The sequence below is a fragment of the Nanorana parkeri genome, unplaced genomic scaffold (assembly GCF_000935625.1).
Source record: "Nanorana parkeri isolate BGI_ZX_2015 unplaced genomic scaffold, ASM93562v1 scaffold106, whole genome shotgun sequence".
Classification (NCBI taxonomy): domain Eukaryota; kingdom Metazoa; phylum Chordata; class Amphibia; order Anura; family Dicroglossidae; genus Nanorana; species Nanorana parkeri.
Genome location: NW_017306374.1, coordinates 493,215 through 511,779, shown reverse-complemented (window position 1 = coordinate 511,779; position 18,565 = coordinate 493,215). Strand labels below are relative to the sequence as shown.

Here is an 18,565-nt window from a genome sequence, read left to right as displayed (position 1 = left end):
GGTCAGGTTAACAAATATAGTCTAGATGAAGCCGAATGCCGGCATTGGCCATTCAAGAAACTAACAGTAGTAAGTAGGAGATGCTAGATTGAAAACCTTTGTGTAGGAGTCAGAGGTAGGTACTGTGCTTTCATTGAGCTGTCACTGGCAGCTTGCTTCTAAAGGTGCAGGCTCTGGTGCCCTCATCCTTCACTACACAGCGAGTCCCTGAACAGGAGCAAGTATGTGCAAGCCATGTGCCCCAACACGGCTCTGGCTGTATGCCTGTTTGATGGCAGTCACCCACCACATACTGAAGCATTTGGATGGCATCCGAAGAAAAGATTGAATAGTTTGAATTTAATACAGGTTAGGCCAATTTTAGTTTAAGGCCAGGTTCACAACCACAGCACTGGAGTCTATGAGACCTGCAGCGCTTACATCTGAGCAGCACAGAAGTACAGCAGGAACTGCCCTCAATCGCGCATGTAAAGAGCAGATTCGCAGGCTGTAGAAGAAAGATTTTATTTAACTGCTTTACCCCGATAAGGTTATTGTGCCCAGAGTGGGCTTAACTCCAGTTGGTTGATGGGTCCCTGCACACCACTGTTTCTTCTCATGTTATTCAATAAGACTGGACTTGTCAGACAATAGCCAATCCTGTATAGTCCTGTAGACTAAACCACCATCCAAAATGATTTAGCACCTTTGTTCTTAGTAAACTAACAAATTGTTCAAGAAAATCTATTATCTTTGTGGACACACATTCTACACATAAAAGGTCAACTCCACTAATCACTTGACTTGGATGGGCAATGCGGAGCTAGATCATGAGAACTCATGCCGCTCAACGCCATGATGACAATGTCACCCTCTTACAAACGCAATCCAGAATTATCAGTTTATTCTGCATTGTAGAGAATTTACTAGGGGAAAACACAACACATCTTCAATGCCCAGTAAAGTGAGAATATTCCGTTATGAACATCCCACAGCTCCTTCCAGAGGACAGAAAATGGCTGGGTGTGATCTGAGCCCTTATCTGACATCTACCATGTTGAGATGAGCTGGTAGATACGGGAGATCCTGCCACAGATTCTCAGTAGATCAATCTTAGTATCCATTGCAGCAGCAGCAGCAGCTACTCCAATAACCAGTCCAACCCATCTAGATGTAGATTTCAGACTGCCCTTACATTTATATAAAAGTTAAAAAGACCCCGTCACCAGAACATTGAAATAACAATCTTCCTATGAGATTATATGTGCATTTAACATATTTGAGGCGTGTGATTTACTTGTAAATGCCTCACTTATGTAGATATCAAAGAGCCCCAAGACTTTTGCTGAGTGCAGCCATCTTGGGTGTGATGACACGAGCCCCAGCAAACTGAGAGTGGTCACCTAAGTTACATTCTATAGCAAAGGTAGGCATATGTCAGCCCTCCAGCTTGTAAAAGAACATGTCCCCCGAATAGGCAAAGTGGCAGATTCTCTTTAACAAGGGCAAAATGACTGCATGTCCCACGAGTCGCTTACAGAAATCATTTAATGGATAACTGTACTTTATTCAGCCCCACCACCCAATGCAACATTATCAACCATAACATTCCACACTGCATTGTTTGTAATGTTGTGCTTCAGGACAAAGCCACCACTGCCTACACTACATCAGATCAAATTATGAGCACATGCACTGGGGTGAGGAAGAGACCCAAACACAAAAACAACTGCAGTCCCCCTCTGCACCACCTCATACTGTATACACTGACTTGCTGTCATCTTGTAGGGCAGGTCCCGTCCGCAGCCCAATGACTAGGCTTTGTTGACCGAAATACAGTAAGGAGATATGGTGGCTCTAAGCAGACCACGTGGCTACAAAGACATATTTACAACATTAACATATAGGATGATATAGCCGCCACTATTTTTGTGACCAGATTAAAGCTAGCCATACAAGTTTTGTTTTCTTTTGTTCAGCCCGCAGACTGAAAAGAGAAAAATCAATTGCTTCCCCATCCACGCTAAACAGCATGGACGGAGGAATCTTCCCTGCTGCATATTGTATACAGCAACCGCAGCTGCCTGAATACCCAAACTGTGACTGTAACTGATGCATTCGCTGTTCAGCTGACAGTTTTCCTCCCTACTAAGGCGATTGGTGCCGGCAGGGACACCCACATCTGGGATTACGGCCGCTTCGGCAGGAAGCTGTCTGTGGCCAGTTATAGGCCTCATTCACACGAGAAAAAGCCGGAACATACAGCTCTGTGCACGGCCATATCAGGCAGCTCCGGGGAAGGATAGGTGCTGTGTGTGATTAGTACACAGTCCCTGTCCTTCTCTATGGGAGCACGCCGCCCTACGCTCACTCACCCTGCACGTCCGTGCGGGTGTCCATACTTGTACACCGACAGGATGGATCCAGTCTGAGCCGGGACACCTGCACTCGTACGGACCTGCACTTAGTGTGAGCGCAGGGCAGCGCACAGCTGCATACTGCCATAGAGAAGGACAGGGGCTGCGTACTAATCATACACAGCTCCTGTCCTTCCCGGTAGCTGTCCAATATGGCCGTGCACGGAGCTGTACTTGTCTGCTTTTTCTCGTGTGAATGAGGCCTTAAGGTGTTTGAAGTTTACCATGTACAGCAGCTATTTTGTTCTTTTTGTAATTAAATCTTCAAAAAAGGTAAACGGCTCGTCCTGTCAATGAGTAGTGAAGAGTATGTTGCAGATACAACTCTGTGGTCTACTTGCTGTAAAAAAAATAATATACACTAATGCGTTTCAAAAATGGATTAAAAGTCCAAAACGGCTGCCTCAGATCTGGATGGCAGAGCCTGAGAGGCCCTCACTGGCAGCTCATGAAAAATACAATCTCATGTTGTGATAAAAAGATAAAATAATGAGCCAAGACGGCAGAAATGAAGCAAATACACATGTAAGATAGAGCCCATGTTTACAATGTTTACATAAAAAAAAAAAATAGAAAAAAAAAGTAAATAAGAAATATGCAGTAAATAACATTAAGCCCCAAGGGGCTAAAACGCAGATCCCTGGTTATCCTTCCCGGTCAAAGATTTCCTGGACTTTGACGAAAACCTGAAACAAAGTAAGAGGAAAGGTGTGAGCATAGTTCATGTACATTCTGTAGATCTAAAGATTCCACTGTAAGCAATAATCGTCATTATAACCATAATCCTGTGAAGGAAGGTTGGGGCAGTAGGCTTTGTACCTGGTCATCTCATTGATAATGGCCACAGCTACCTCATGTATCATTTCCCCCTCCTCTTTTAGATTGTAAGCCCTCAGGGGCAGGGCACTGCTTACCATCTTGTCTTGAATTGTATTGTAACTGTAATGTCTTCCTTATATTGTAAAGCGCTGCGCAAACTGTTGGCGCTATATAAATACTATGTAATAATAATAATAATACTGTATTTTGGAAGAATCATGCAAACCGGGGTTGTAAAATAAAAACCGAACAACTAAGGTAAAAGCACCGGCAAAAAGCTGAGCTCGCAGAGGGGACCCAGCACCACAGAGGCACAAATGCTTGGCTGTTGCACAAATGCTATATTAGACAATGTGCCGTACCAGATATTTAGGGGTCTATTTGACAATGTTTTAAAGAACTCCAGGGGAAAAAAAATATGAACCCCTTCAGTGGGGCTACTCATGCACTGCAAGGGTTAAGTACGCGTTTTTGCCTGGGGTAAAGGGAAAAAGAAAAAAGGGTTATACTCACCAGACCATCCGAGCCGGCTTGTTCTTCAATCGGTGTCTTGAGCGTCTCTTCCCCTCTGCTGCGGCGGTCTAAGGATCCTGGTATTACCACGCTCTTTACACTAGGCATAGACTGTGTATAGACGTGGCGACACCGAGGAGCGGTCCATCTGTGCAGTGGAGGAGTAGACGCGCTTCAGTGATCACAGAAGCAGGGAGCTGGTTCAGATGGTCTGGTGAGCATATCTTTTTTTTTTAAGCACCTAGACAAAAACAATCACTTAACCCCATCAGTGCCGGGGTAGCCCCACTGTAAGGCCTCATTCACACTGCTAAGATCCGGCCCGTACATATCGTGCACTGTATCGGGCAACTCTCGGGAAGGACAGGTGCGGCGTGTGATTGTACGCAGCAGCCTGTTCTTCTCCATCGGAGTACGCTCATCCGAGCTGCACATCCATGCATGTGCGGGTGTCCGTACTTGTACGCAGACAGGATGGATCACTTCTATACACAGACACCTTCACGGATGTGCAGTTCAGGTGAGCGTACGGCGCCGTACTCCCATAGAGAACAGGCTGCTGCATACAAATCACACGCCGCACCTGTCCTTCCCGGAAGTGGCCCGATACGGACGTGCACGCTGCAGGGATCTGTACGGGCCGGCTCTTAGCAGTGTGAATGAGGCCAAAGGGTTAATAACATTATAAACCAGGAGTTCCTCTTCAACATGCTTGAGGTGAAGTAAAGCCATATTTTTAAAAAGTGCTGAGATGACAGAAGAGACTGTGAGAGTCTCTTCCATCATAGATCCACCTTCCTGTGTGTCAGCAAATGGTTTTCTGTTTTGGTACACTGAGCCGCATATGCCCAGCAGAGATCCTTGCCAAGTCATATATAGGCCCGGCCAATGAAGCGACCAAAGAGTCTGAACCGGGAAGAAGAAGAAAGCGCCAGCAAGGGCGGAGAGCTTTGACATCACATTGCTGGAGGGGATTGCTTTGGCAGGCAAGTCTGCCATCATATGCCAATACGCTGTACATAATAGCACATTATGACTAATAGCTTATTAAAGCCACAGAAAAAAAAACCACTTAAAAGTTTGTACTATACAAATCAATTCAGCTGACCTTATCCACAGAGTGGGAGGCATCCACTTTCCGAACTTTTCCCCTCTTCTCATACAGGTCAATGATTGGCCGGGTGGACTGGAGGTATGTCTGAATCCTGGAATAGAAGGGGTAATGAAATCTGAGTGCAGCTCACATGATGATGTATTCGCTGTACATTACTTTTGTAACATTTAAAAGAACATATTTTTTATATTAAGAACAATTGTAAATGTTGGCTGTTGCACAATTCAGGACGTGAGTTGTGCGGTTTCAAGTAATATGCACATTCATTTTCTTAGCTTTATACTCCTGGAATCCGCAAAGAGTCTCTTACATCCAAAGTGTTCCTAACGCTAAAGCACACACTTATCCTCAACACTATTCTTACCAGAGCCCTTAAAAAATAAACCAATTCCTAAAATAAGACAGCAAAACTTGAACTGCCCTTCAAACACTTAAGGGGCTGATCTAAAAAGGGTTCGCCCGGTGTACAGCTGGGCAAACAACATCCACACAGTTTTACTGCTGCTAGTGTTAGTAATGCCATGTGACCATCATTCGCACAGCTACACGCTGGGTGAGCACTTTATAAATGAGCCCCAAAGTGTATGTAACCCCTAATAAATAACTTTTCCGGGATCAGTGCTTCGGCACTGTGCTGGGGCACCGCACACCAGACAATTTCTGTTCTCTACGATGTTCTTTATACTCCACTCTCTAGTCCAAGAGATTAGAGCGCTGGACTGACTGGTTACAAACTGCATTGAAGTCAATGCACTTTTATAAAGTAGAGTAGTATGCTTTATAAATGTGCATTGCATGCCACTTGATTTGGCACGCGGATCTTCTTCTTAGTGATCACCTTATATGCAGAACACTAAATTTAGGTCATTGGGATTAGATTTTAACCACCTGTACGGTTCCCACCTTCTATCGTTCACCATGTACATTATTATAAACTATTTTACATAAACCAGAACGTAAATTATGTAGCTCAATTTCTGTACCAGTGTAGAGTAGAGGTACATACAGAAAAAGCTTTTTTTTCTCCCCATTTTAAAATTGTCTACACACATCAATAAATGTCATTGTCTAAGCCACACAATTTATCAACACATGTGTATCAGATGGGACAATCTTAAAGTGACACTGAACTGCGGACACTGTCCTTCCTTCTGTAGGGTGGCTACTTTTGTTCCTCATGGTCCCTGTGTGTGTTGTAAAGTATCCACTGCTCCAAGCTCCCTCCTGTGATGGACTACAATCTCAATACAAATTAGTAAACTGAACATGAGATTGTGGTCCAGTGAACTCGGGAGTGGTGTCTACTTTACAACACACAGGGACCATGTGGAACAAAAGTAGCCCCCCTCCAGAAGGAAGGACAGTGTCAGCACCAATTCAGAGATGATTTGAGGATCTACAGCCGAGTGATACACAAATAAGATACATTTTTGTTAATAGTTGAATGCATTTTTAAAATGTATCTCCCGAGTTTAGTGTCACTTGAAATTACCTCCGTAGTTAAAACTAGTAGGATAGGAAAAGTTCATCAAACTGGTCAACCAAAATCTTACTGAAGCCTGAAGCATATTGGTCCATTTATTTGGCCAATTCATTCAGATAATGAAAAAGCTGTTTTGTTGGAAGCACATGGCAAACCATTCCTAGAGAAACAAAGAAGCTGACGCTTCTTTCATTACCTCTTTTCCAAGCTCTCCCTGTTATCATCGCTTCTTCCACTGCTCTTCCCCCGTTCCAAGCAGCGTCCAATGCAAGTCTAAAAATAGAGAAGTAATGATATGGTATCAAATGTGATCTTTAAGGAAGACAGTAAAACCAACAGCTTCGAACATCATATCCATTCTGCCTTTATAATAGTAGAATCATTGTTGGAACATGCAGCTTTTGCTGGTCGCCCTGTACGTAATGTATGAGCCCATGAAATGTTTGGCTATGAAGATTTAGCCTTCTACTAAAGAGTCAGAACTTCTACGAGATTTTATTGCTGTTTTTGTTCTCAATGGGGAGCTTTCCCCTCAATTCCTGTCCTGGTGACACCAGGGCAAGAAACAAGAGGGAAAGGGTGCTGCCCCCATTTAATGATATCATTGATGTGTCTGACACCTGGACAGGAAGGGTAAAGATCTCACTAATAGGGACAGCAATAAAAAAAAAAAACTAACAAGCTCAGGCCACCTTACCTGCCTCTCGTAGCTCACTCTTGATCTATTCCTTTTGATTAGCAGTAAAAGTTGAAATTTTCATAACAGAACTTAGCAGATTTTGGGTTTTCTGACAATGCTGAGGGTACCAGTTGAAAAAACTTCACAGGCAACAGGTTCACTTTAAAATAGGACGTAACATGCATGGAGTACCGGATTTGGAGCACCTAGCTTTCCTGTGAGGCACAGTACCGTCACCTGCACCTCCTGGAAAAGTCAGCAGTTTTTTTCTATTACTTTTTAAGGCTTACATTTTTGCAGGGGGTTTTAAGCTATATGCATTTGAGGGTGGAGGATTGTGAGAATATGGATCTTCGATTTTCATGGAGCGGTTCACTTCAAGACTAAATACACATAGATGTTAGATGAAGATGCACATCCAACAGCTATGATCCATCTTTGCCCATTTGTATGACTAATATAGGTGCTCTGCCACGCGAGAAATGCAAATTAACTAAAAAATAAGTAAAGCAAACATGTCATTGACTATGTCTGACTTAAAGTGTATGTAAACCCTAACAATGAACTTCTCTTATTTGCTCCCTTTTGGTCTGTTGAATACAGTATTTATATGTTATGTGTTTTGTTATATCTAATTAATAAGTTAAAACAATATATGTTGATCCTGCTAGCAATCTTGTCTACAGCTATATTCTTGTCCCCACCATATATGTTCACATCACACACAGCTATGCCCCTCTGTGTTATAAACAATAGGACAGGGACAGGGTTCAGAAGTCCTATCTTGTTTCTGCTGTCCTGGTACAGAAGGGTATGCAAGCCTTGCCATTCTATGACTAGAAGTGAGTTAGGCTCCTTTCACATACCCAGTCCGATCGGATCCGCCCGTCAGTTCTTCAAGCAGGTCCGATCGGATCCGCCCGTCAGTTCTTCAAGCAGACCCGATCGGATGCCCAATGTAGGTCTATGGGCAGCCATGTGCAAACGGACTGATGTCTCTTTAAACCCGGTTACCCCTGCCTCCGCCCAGGTCCAGAAAGACAAACAGAACAGTGTTCCATTTCACCGGACCAGATCTTGCCAGATAGTGGGATACTCGGATGTAAACTGACACATGTCCGCTTACATCCGATTCCCCAAACACAGACATGGGGTCCAGTAATTGCAATTCTTTCCTCCATCAGAAGATGGGGGAAAGCACTTTGCGGACAAGGATATCATAACAGTGACATCTGCTCCGTACTGCTGTGATCAGCCCGTGTGAAAGGGGCCTTACTGGCAGAGTCACCAGTTAAAAAAAAAAAAGAAAACAAATGCAGCCACCATATCTCATTACTCATAAGCTACAATGTATTCATTTTGGGGTTTAGATATGTAGTAAACCACTCAGTGTAGGTTTTGCATGCTGAATGACAAACAACTAAACCAGTTCAGAATTTGTATTCCCATGTAATAGAGATCAAGTCCCATCTGTTCTCGATCATGGCCTCTGCCTTGAGAAAGAGATCTTGCGGGGCCCCACAATGTTGGCTTGTGATACCTGTTGCTTCATGTGACTAAAGTAGAAGATCATCACTATATTGAGGTGCGCTGGTGATACGAAGATACTTATCTTCTGTCAAATGACACCTGGGAATTGCTATTAAAGTGGCTGTCGAGGGGCAGGGCGCGTACTACACACACCCAAAATATTTGGTTGGGGAACAGTCTCTAATACTTTAGTAAATCACCCCACATTTGCCTGAAATGCATATCTGTAGTACCTAATACAGTCTGTCACAAAGAAAACCCAAGGTCGCTTAGATACAAAAACCTGAAAATCCTGCTGCTCTAAAGGTGTTCTATGTAATGTCAGATGAAGAAATGACTGTACACCTACCTCATTATCACAATCGAAGAAGAGTACAAAGGACACATCTGCCTTTCCATTCATTGTCCTGTCCCAACCCTGCAGATTGTCCTCGTTCCTAGGGAAACCGTCAATGAGGAACTTGTTCTTGTCAGCGTTGGCTGCCATTATTTGTTCCATTGCCTGGAAAGCAAACCAGAAGACTGTCTGAGTATTTATTGTGCCAATTAAACCAGACACATTCATAAGACATCACCCTCCCTTCATCTAATTTTGAAAGCAAGTATTTCTGAACGTTTGCATACCGGTTACATAATTTGGTTTTCTGTAAGAGAAACGGATGAAAATAGTTATAATGCACTGCAGCATGCCCTACTTTATCTTCACCTTGGGGTAAAGGTGCAGCAGGTCTCCACTCCAGTTTCTACCACTTGTTCATCACATTGTCACTGAATGACAGGTTCACTTTCACTCCATGCACAGCTCAGCACACCGGCTCGGCAAGAGTTTTTGCCAAAATGAGGTAACTCCCCGTGTGCATGCGTGGGCGTTATGCCTTTGGGCCCCGCTAATGAAACGTCATAAGAATCAGAACACCGAAGACTGGGGTGAGCATGGAAGTTCCAGAGAGCGAGGAGCACAGTGCTGGAGGGGATCGATTGGCATGCTGCGCATAACTTTTTTTTCAGTACATACTTTCATGAAGATCCTGCATATAATTTGCTCAGACACAAATCACATAGACTGTAGTTATTTGAGCTGCATATTGTGCTAGCCAGGAGAACATTATAGAAAATACGAGGCAGCGCTATACAATAATCGGTTGTGGAAGCTTTTACTGAAAGGCTCAATGTGGGAAAAGCATGTTCAGCTGCTATAAAAAGCACGGTGGAAACAGGATGCAAGTGTCCTGGGAATGGTCTGCAACACGCTTTTTATCTCAGCTCCTGTTCAATCTAGACCAACCAAGGCTTCGCATACAGCACAAGACTACAAGTCCCAGCATACCTTGGTAGATGACCAAAGATGTACACCGCAGAAGCTAGAAGCAAATCCCAGCTTCTAAAGTAAATGGTTATTGTCTTGCAACTCTCTTTGCAACGCATGGTATGTGCATTCTGGTGCGTTGCACCCTTCATCGGGGCCACGCAGTGTCCCCTTCATCGGGCTCAGCATTGATGAGCCTGATGAAGGGGACCCCGCTTGGCCCCGAAAGCGCTAGTTCTGAGGACATGACATTGCAATAAACGAATACTTTGGATTTCAATTTATTTGGTGTGCTGACGTCATCCTTCTACAAGCACTCTACTGCACAGTGCATCTTACAATAAATGTAAGATTGAGACCACATGTATTTCCTAAATCAGCGCCTTGCCTTCAAATATTAGGCTATATACACCTGGAAGTAGGACGGGGTAAAACTGCAAGGAATTTTACTTACCCTTTTCAGGAGGCTGATTGTAATCTCAACCGGAACGATCTTTCCGTCCGTTATGTACGACTCAATAAGCTCTCCGTATTCAGAACCTGGTCTCTTCCGCTCATCACGAAGCAGATCCCCAGCTGACAGGTGGGTATAACCGTATTTCTAAAAGGTAAAGAGTGACACAAGGTTACTAAGGACAGAAAATATCAAAATACTCTAAGTAGAATACAATCCAAACACTTAATTATTACTTCTTAATATATAATCATCACAGTGCATGCCGTGCAGAGGTCACATTACCTGCACAGTGACAGTGCCGCACGCATTTTATGAATGGCCACCACGTGGTTATCCCAGTGAAGTGTATGGCGCTATCTGCTCTCCGTTATAAACTGACCCCAAAGTCTTCTGATGTCAATGACTGACAGGAAGTGAAGGGAAAACTCCCCCTTAAATGTATTTTTAATATTTAACTCTTAGTTTCACTTTAATTGCACAGGCTTTGATCGCTGGCCTTTATTAATCAAATCAGTCCAAATAAAATGTCTGCACTGCCCATAGCAATCATACTCAGCTAAGATTTCTTTACAAGGCGTCATCAAATTTCCTATGTAGAAAACATGCCTAAAGGGCTAGAAATGTCTAAATGTACAAAGACACAGTCAGTCAAATGGATGGACATGGCTGCCGGGATTTCCAAGTATGACGGGCTCGGTTAGAACATGCAATATGAGAAAAACAACAATCTATATATAGTGAGTTCTCAACGACTTACAGTAGAAAAAAAAACACACAACGCAGCCGGGAAAGTCAACTTCCTTATATAGGACATTATAGGAAACCAATAAGTCATAACATACAAATGCCTGATAAATGACATGGACATTAGCAAGGAAAGACCTGCCGTGTATCAAAGCGGAAAAGAAAATCTACTTTAATCACTACCCAGTTAGTAAAATATCATATAAGCGTCAACATGTTAAAACTGCACAATGCATCAAAAACTGGCATGATTTTGTGATGGACATTACTGCATGGGCTCAGGAATACTTCTACAAATCACTGTCATTAAGGCCCCATTCACACCTATGCGTATTGTAATATGCGCGACCGTCACGCGGTTTTTTTTACCGCGATTCACGGTAAAAAAGCCACGCGACCGTCGCGCGATTCCAAAGGCTACTTGGCAGTATACTAATGGAAAGCGCCCTACAAAACGGACCAATATGCAGCAAAAAACGCTCCGGGACCTTTTCATGCGTGGGCCGTTTTGTAGTGCGTTCGGGACGGGCGGAAATACGGACAGGTGGGAACGAGGCCATTGACTACAGTGCTATTTATTTTTTTTGACCGTTTTGTAGAGCGTTCATCGAGCGTAGGACGCGCTACAAAACGGTCAGGTGTGAACCAGGCCTAAATAAAACACAGCTCCCCGTGCCATCCAATAATGCCAGTACAAACTCTATTACGCAAAGAAGCCATATCTGAACATGATTCTGAAAAACCGCTGACTTCTCTAGCCCAAAGCTCATTTAAAATGGTCTGGGGCAAAGTGGAAAACTGTTCTGTGGTCAGACAAATCGAAATTTGACATTTCTGGCAACCATGGGTGATGCGTCCTCCACCTTAAAGAGGAGAGGGACCTTCAGGCCTGTTATTAGCGTTCAATTCAAAAGCCTGCATCTCTGATGGTATGGGATGGTATGGCATTAGTGTGTATGGAATGGGCAGCTTGCACATCTGGAAAGATATCATCAAGATATATCCGGGTTTTAGAGCAGCATATGATCCCATCCAGAAGATGTCTTTTTCAGGGAAGGCCTTCTATATCTCAGCAGGACAACGCTAAATCACATACTGCATCTATGACAACAGCATGGCTTCATAGTAGAAGAGTCCGGGTGCCTAACTGGCCTGCCTGCAGTCCAGATCTTTCATCAAGTGAAAATATTTGACGCATCTTGAAATGCAGTAAGAATCCTATATCAGGCAAGAATGGGACAACATTCCGCTCCCAAAATTCCAGCAAATGGTCTCCTCAGTTCCCAGGCGTTTACAGAGTGTTAGCCCTGTTTCACACGTGGGCGTTTTACAGCGCTGATCGACGCGCTGTAAAACGCCAAACAAGTGAAATCCCATTATTTCCTATGGGCATGATTCCCACCTGGGCGTATTTCAGCACGTAGGAACGTGTTGAAAAACGCCCTACGCCCAAAGAAGTACAGGAGCTTCTTTGGGGCGTATTTTTTGCACATATCCATTAGGATACAGCTGGTTAGCCCTCGTAAACGCGCGTTTTGTTGACCGCAAATCGTGGTAAAAACGCGCGGCCCGAAGCGCGTATCAAACGCGCATATTACGAACACCCAAGAGTGAACCCAGCCTTAGAAGAACAGGGGATGCTACACCATGGTAAATATGGACCTGTCCCAACTTTTTTGAGATGTGTTTCCATCAATTTCAAAATTATCTTTTTTGCCCCTAAACGGGTCCATTTTCTCAGTTTAAACATTTGATACGTTTTCTATTGTGAATGAAATACGGGATTATCAGATCTGCAAACCATCGCATTCTGTTTTTACGTAGATTTTACACAGCGTCCCAACTTTTTTGGAATTGGGGCTGTATTTGGATCTGGACCCGTGTGGTTAATCCGTGGTACATCCAGTAGTGGTAAAGTCATGTGAACATCTCTGATTGGGCAAATGGCAAAGCAGCTTCAACAAGCCAAAAAGGTTCTCCAAGGTATCCTTGGCTCAATAGTGAACACAGAAGATGTAGGAATTGAAGTGCCACACCAAGTCCAGATATAACTTGATCCCATTCGGGTCAGAGGACATTCAGGTAGAGTAGCAGATGCGGTTTGGCGGTCCATTTTGAATGTATACACAATGCTATCTAGTACCAGATCTAGGTTTTATTAAACTTCAGCTCAGCCCAAATGAACCAATAGCGATGCGTCTTTTCATGTGCAGTTTATCCTCTCATAGAGAACTGCGATACTGCACTTTGATGAATGTATTCATTCTTATATTATCATCATCCACTTCCCATGTGTTGCCCTAAATTTCTGATGCATCAAGTCAGCTTTAATCTTATTGCAATGACTTCTTTTATTTACTCCGGATTGTGTTTTATCTGAGCCCTGATGAAAGGGGTGTGATTTGGACCTCCGAAATGCATTGGAGATGTCATCTAGATTGGTTCTTGGATCTAAACCCTTTCAGTGTAAGCTACCAGTTTGGACTACATTGCTGTCACAAGCAAAGGTCAAATCTATTGAATCTGTGCATTTATCAGCCCCATGTCACATTTATCTTATAACACAGCACGTCATAAAGCTGAACAAAGTGCAGTAAGGCTGGGTTCACACCTAGGCGTATTGTATATGCGTGTTTGAGGGCTACTTGGCTGTATCCCAATGGAAACGCGAGACCAAAACGCCCCAAAGAAGTACATGTACTTCTTTGGGCGTAGGCCGTTTTGTATCGCGTTCGGACGGGCGGAAATACGGCAAGGTGTGAACCAGACCCATTGAATACAATGGGATTTAGATGTTTAAGCGTTTTGTAGAGCGTTCGTCGAGCGTTGAACGCGCTATAAAACGTTCAGGTGTGAACCAGGCCTAAAAGGAACCATTCTCCTAAACACCATGCAGATTCATTCACCCTTCTACAGGGTCAATACAGCGGCTCAGCACAGGAGAGTACGTTCCAGACCAGACCAGAAAAATACTGCACGTCTCATTTTGTCTGGTCTGGTCTGCACTGGAACTGCGGGCAGGTTCACACCATTTTCGGGACCAGACCTGGTCCGGAAAGAGGGTGTGAACCTGCCAGAGTCAGGAAAGGCATTGACATTGCAGCTGCACAGCCGGCTGTGCAAAGCCACAGCTGGAAGGTGAACTAAAGTCCTGCAATCTTCTATAAAACGACACATTTTGCATTGCCAGCTACTTATTCTGGGCTGTACAAACAAATCTATCGCACCCTAATGATAGATTGCACATTGTGTTGCTGCCTTAGCAGTGTCCCTGTGCTCTTTGTACAGAAAGGCTGTATGCCAGGTGTATGCAAAGTCCGACCTTCCATCTGTGCTGAAACTCCAAGTCCCATGAGGCATTGCAGGACTGACAGCCATAGCTATGACTCCCAGAGGTACATGCATGATGGGATTTGCAGTTTCACCACAGCTGTAGGGCCGGAGTTTGCCTACCCCTGCTTTATGCCATAGATGACCCATTACACATAAGAATCGCCTGCCAAGTTACAAAAGTACAAAAGCCAATGACCACAAGTACGGAGTGGTCATTACTGACCCCTGATAGAAGGCCGTGCACGCTGCAATGATCAATACAGACCACACACATGGAGATTATTACTCATATGTCACATTATAAAGACAGGACAGGAGATCTCTGATGCCTGAGATCAAGGCCGGAAGGAATTGCCCAGAAACTGACGTGTCTCATAGGATAGAAAAGCTGATCTTACTGTGATCCCCGCTGCTGGATGACAGCTTCATATTTCCAGTCGGGCACACCCTGTGTACTTAGGCCAAAAGCGGAACGTGGCTCGTGTACTTTGCAAGCAGTAATTATGGCTGATGGAAGACTCAGAGTATGGAAGATAGAAAACCAAAATCACAAAGAAATTGCAAAAACCAACTTTAGGTGCTTGTAGTTCTAGCTGCTCAATCATGACTAGGGCTGCAGCCAACGATTATTTTCATAATCGATTAGTTGGCCGATTAATCAATTTGTCACACTCTGGCACCTCTGCAATTGTCTGTTTTTTTTTTTTCTTCCAACAAATACAAGACAATTGCGGATTGGATAAGACAGAGAGAATGAGCATATGACATCAAAATCAACACTTTGTCCAATCAAAGAATTCATGAAAAACAAATTCAGGACATTTGCTGAATGGCGGAAGTTCAGAGCGAGTGCGTGAGCCACCCTCTGTGTTCAGTGTACAGACAGCACATCGCTCCAGTAGCACTTGTACATAGCACAGACTAGTATAGTGAATTTCTGCATCCCCAGCAGCACTCCAGACATGACACATGAATAATCAGATGCAATCAAGCTGGTCCAATGTAAGTTCAAAAATATAGAATTCCTTGAGTTCACCTGATCCGTTATCACCTTGCCGAAAAATGAAAACAAAATGCATTAGGGCTGGCTGAACCACCTCCTGAATCTTTGTGTGCGTTGCACACTACACTGGTGGTCCAATGGCAAGGTTTCTAAGCAGCACATTGCTCAAAGCATCACACTGCCTCCGCCGGCTTGCCTTCTTCCCATAGTACATACCTGTGCCATCTCTTCACCAGGTAAGCGACAGACATACACCCGGCCATCCACATGATGTAAAAGAAAATGGATGAGTGGCCAGATTATTATGACGACCCCATCAGTACTTCGTTGGGCCACGAGATGGCTCCATGAGATGACTTCGTTGGGCCGCCTCGTGACTCCACGAGATGTTGAAAGGTGATGCGAGGAATCTGACACTGCACTGTACCAGTCTTGCCACTCTCCCGTTCTGCCCTAACATTGACTAGTCGCTGACGGCCACAATTCGCACCTTCAGATTTTCGGCTGACAGTCCGGTCTTTAAACACTTTAACAACAGCTGCTCTTGAACATTTCACGAATTCTGCTGTTTTGCTGATACTCGCTCCATGGCTCCGAGCGCCAACAATCATCCCACGTTCAAAGGCTGTTAAATCGCGTTGTTTCCCCGTATCTTCAGAAAAAATCACTTCTACTGTCGTGGTAAACAACCTGCTTCCCTATTTATAATGGTCTGGCCCTCTAGCAACTTCAGCGCAAAATTATAGCTAATTGGCCTACAAACGTCAGGTGGTCATAATAATCTGGCCACTCAGTGTATAACACACCTACAGTAGATATGATGGTAACTCTGTAACGGAGAGATTCCAGGCTGCTGCAATGTTTCTGGTGTGACAGCCCTCCTTATATCCTGGTCAGCTGGTGAGCTGGCAGCTATTTGCCTTATGGGCTGGACCTGTCATCCTGTATGAGCATTCCTGACTCCTGCCACAGAAAGTCGCCACATGTAGAAGATAATTAGCACATACTATATTCTGGACATACCAGTCATGTATCTATGAATGCCTTTACATTGCACCAGGCCCCATGACTGACTGAAGCTGGGGAAAGCAGCAAATGGCCATGTTGGGTACTTCCAGACAGCCATTCACGAGGAGCCATCTGGCTGCACTTCCCCTCTTGTCTGCACTACAAAACATGCACGCCTGGGCGAACCGAGCTTGTATGTTTAGGGAAAACATTATTTGAATGTAAGGCCTCCTGGGGATATACAGCTAAATGTGGGCATATTCACCTACTTGGGAAAGCCACAGCCGCCCACAGACAACAACGGCCGTACTGGTGCGGCACACAGCCGCCCACAGACAACAACGGCCGTACTGGTGCGGCACACAGCCGCCCACAGACAACAACGGCCGTACGGGTGCGGCACACAGCCACTCACAGACAACAATGGCCGTACTGGTGCGGCACACAGCCACTCACAGACAACAACGGCCGTACTGGTGCGGCACACAGCCACTCACAGACAACAATGGCTGTGAGACCTTTAATTCAGACATCACGGGATCACCACATACTGGCATTTCAGGAACATGCGGATTCCCCTCTGAAGGTAACAATGACACTATTGTGATCGCTATCACCTTGAGAAAGGAATCTTTCACAGTCCCAAATGTCGGTATGTGGTGACCTGATTAGGCTGATTAAAAGACTCTACTGACCAAGTCTGCAGAAGAAAAGCACCGCAGCTTCCGAGATATTCAACATTTCCCGGTAGTCAGTTGTCAATGCGCCCCCCGCCACACATTGTGGTTCCTTCCTCTGACCCCTACATCACTGCTGAGCCCTATTATTATTATACAGGATTTATATAGCGCCAACAGTTTGCGCAGCGCTATACAATATAAGGAAGACATTACAATCACAATACAATTCAAGACACGATGGTAAGGAGGGCCCTGCCTGTGAGAGTTTACAAACTAAAAGGGAGGAGCCAGTGATACATGAGGAGGGAGCTGTGTGGGGATGAATTGTTTGAGAACATGATGGTTCAGTGGTTAGGTTGAGGTGAGTATAGTGGGTATACCACCTATAGTGGTGTAGAGGTCAGAGGAAGGAACCAAGAAACATGGCGGGCGGAGGCGACACTCAAGACATTTTAGGGGAGCACTCCAGGCCTCAGGAGGGGTGAGCGCATTTGAAATCTTTAGGTCCCCGTTCACACCTTGGCGCGATTTCCCGCAATGCGTTTTAAAACGTGCAACACGCTTGCGGCAGCCCTATGATTGAATGTGCCGCACAACAATGGCAGCAGAAACGTACACGAACGATCGTTCGCACGCATTTACACATCACTAGGTGTTGTGAATGGGGTGACTTTAAATTGTTATGGTGGTGTGCTGGATGCTCAGCCTCGGTGTAATCATCCCATGGCACCGACAGCGGAGGATATGACCGGACTCAGCAGGGTCACACCACCCTCCATTGATTCTCACTCACCTGCACTATCCTCTCACACTGGGTCCCTTTTCCGGCGCCGGGCCCGCCGAGGACAAACACCACGATCGGCTTCATGACAGCACTGAGCAGAGAGCGGACGGACAGCGAAGAAAGGCGGGGCAGAGCGCCCAGGGCACGGAACACCATACACAGAGAGGGAGGGAGGAGAAAGCCGGCAGCCTGCTGAGGTGTCATACACGGGAAGTGACGTTCTACGTCCGTTTCGGCCCGCCCCCTCCTCCGCTGGCTCTCATTGGATCGCACGCTAGTCAATCGCGTGCGGTGTCGTCGCCATTATTGTTGAGGGCAAATGCCCATCTTGAAGGCAGTGACAGCATGTCGCGCCTAGCAATTGTTTCCTTCTTTAGAAACTTCTTCAGAATTTAAAGCGGACTTTCACACTGAAAAAAAAATTCTACCAATGCATCCCTCTATGTATGAAAGTAATTCACCGGCACACACTTGAAGGGTTTTTAAAGTATTGATATGTTTATTCAATACCTAATGTCACATACTGTCATACGGTGCTAAACTGAAATACTTTTATTTACTATTAGTGTTTTGCACGGTGCCATCCGTGTGGTCACCTGGGCACCACATATACCTTGTGGTTTTGAGACCGTGGCAGTGCGAATGGGATTTGGACTTTGATGTGTACAATGCTGTGATTTTAAAATAATCTTGCAGAGCACTGCCGGAACTACCAG

General features: G+C 44.8%; 1 protein-coding gene across 1 annotated transcript; it reads right to left on the bottom strand.

The window, feature by feature from the left end:
• Positions 1 to 2,903: 2,903 nt before the first annotated feature.
• CMPK1 (cytidine/uridine monophosphate kinase 1) lies at positions 2,904 to 18,068 on the bottom strand. Its single transcript, XM_018553020.1, has 6 exons — positions 17,859 to 18,068; positions 10,295 to 10,441; positions 8,884 to 9,036; positions 6,522 to 6,598; positions 4,837 to 4,933; positions 2,904 to 3,082 (listed from the first exon to the last, which is right to left on the bottom strand). Exons 1-6 carry the CDS (start codon positions 18,051 to 18,053, stop codon positions 3,041 to 3,043), a joined length of 711 nt encoding a protein of 236 aa, XP_018408522.1. The 5' UTR covers positions 18,054 to 18,068; the 3' UTR covers positions 2,904 to 3,040.
• Between the last annotated feature and the right edge of the window lie 497 nt (positions 18,069 to 18,565).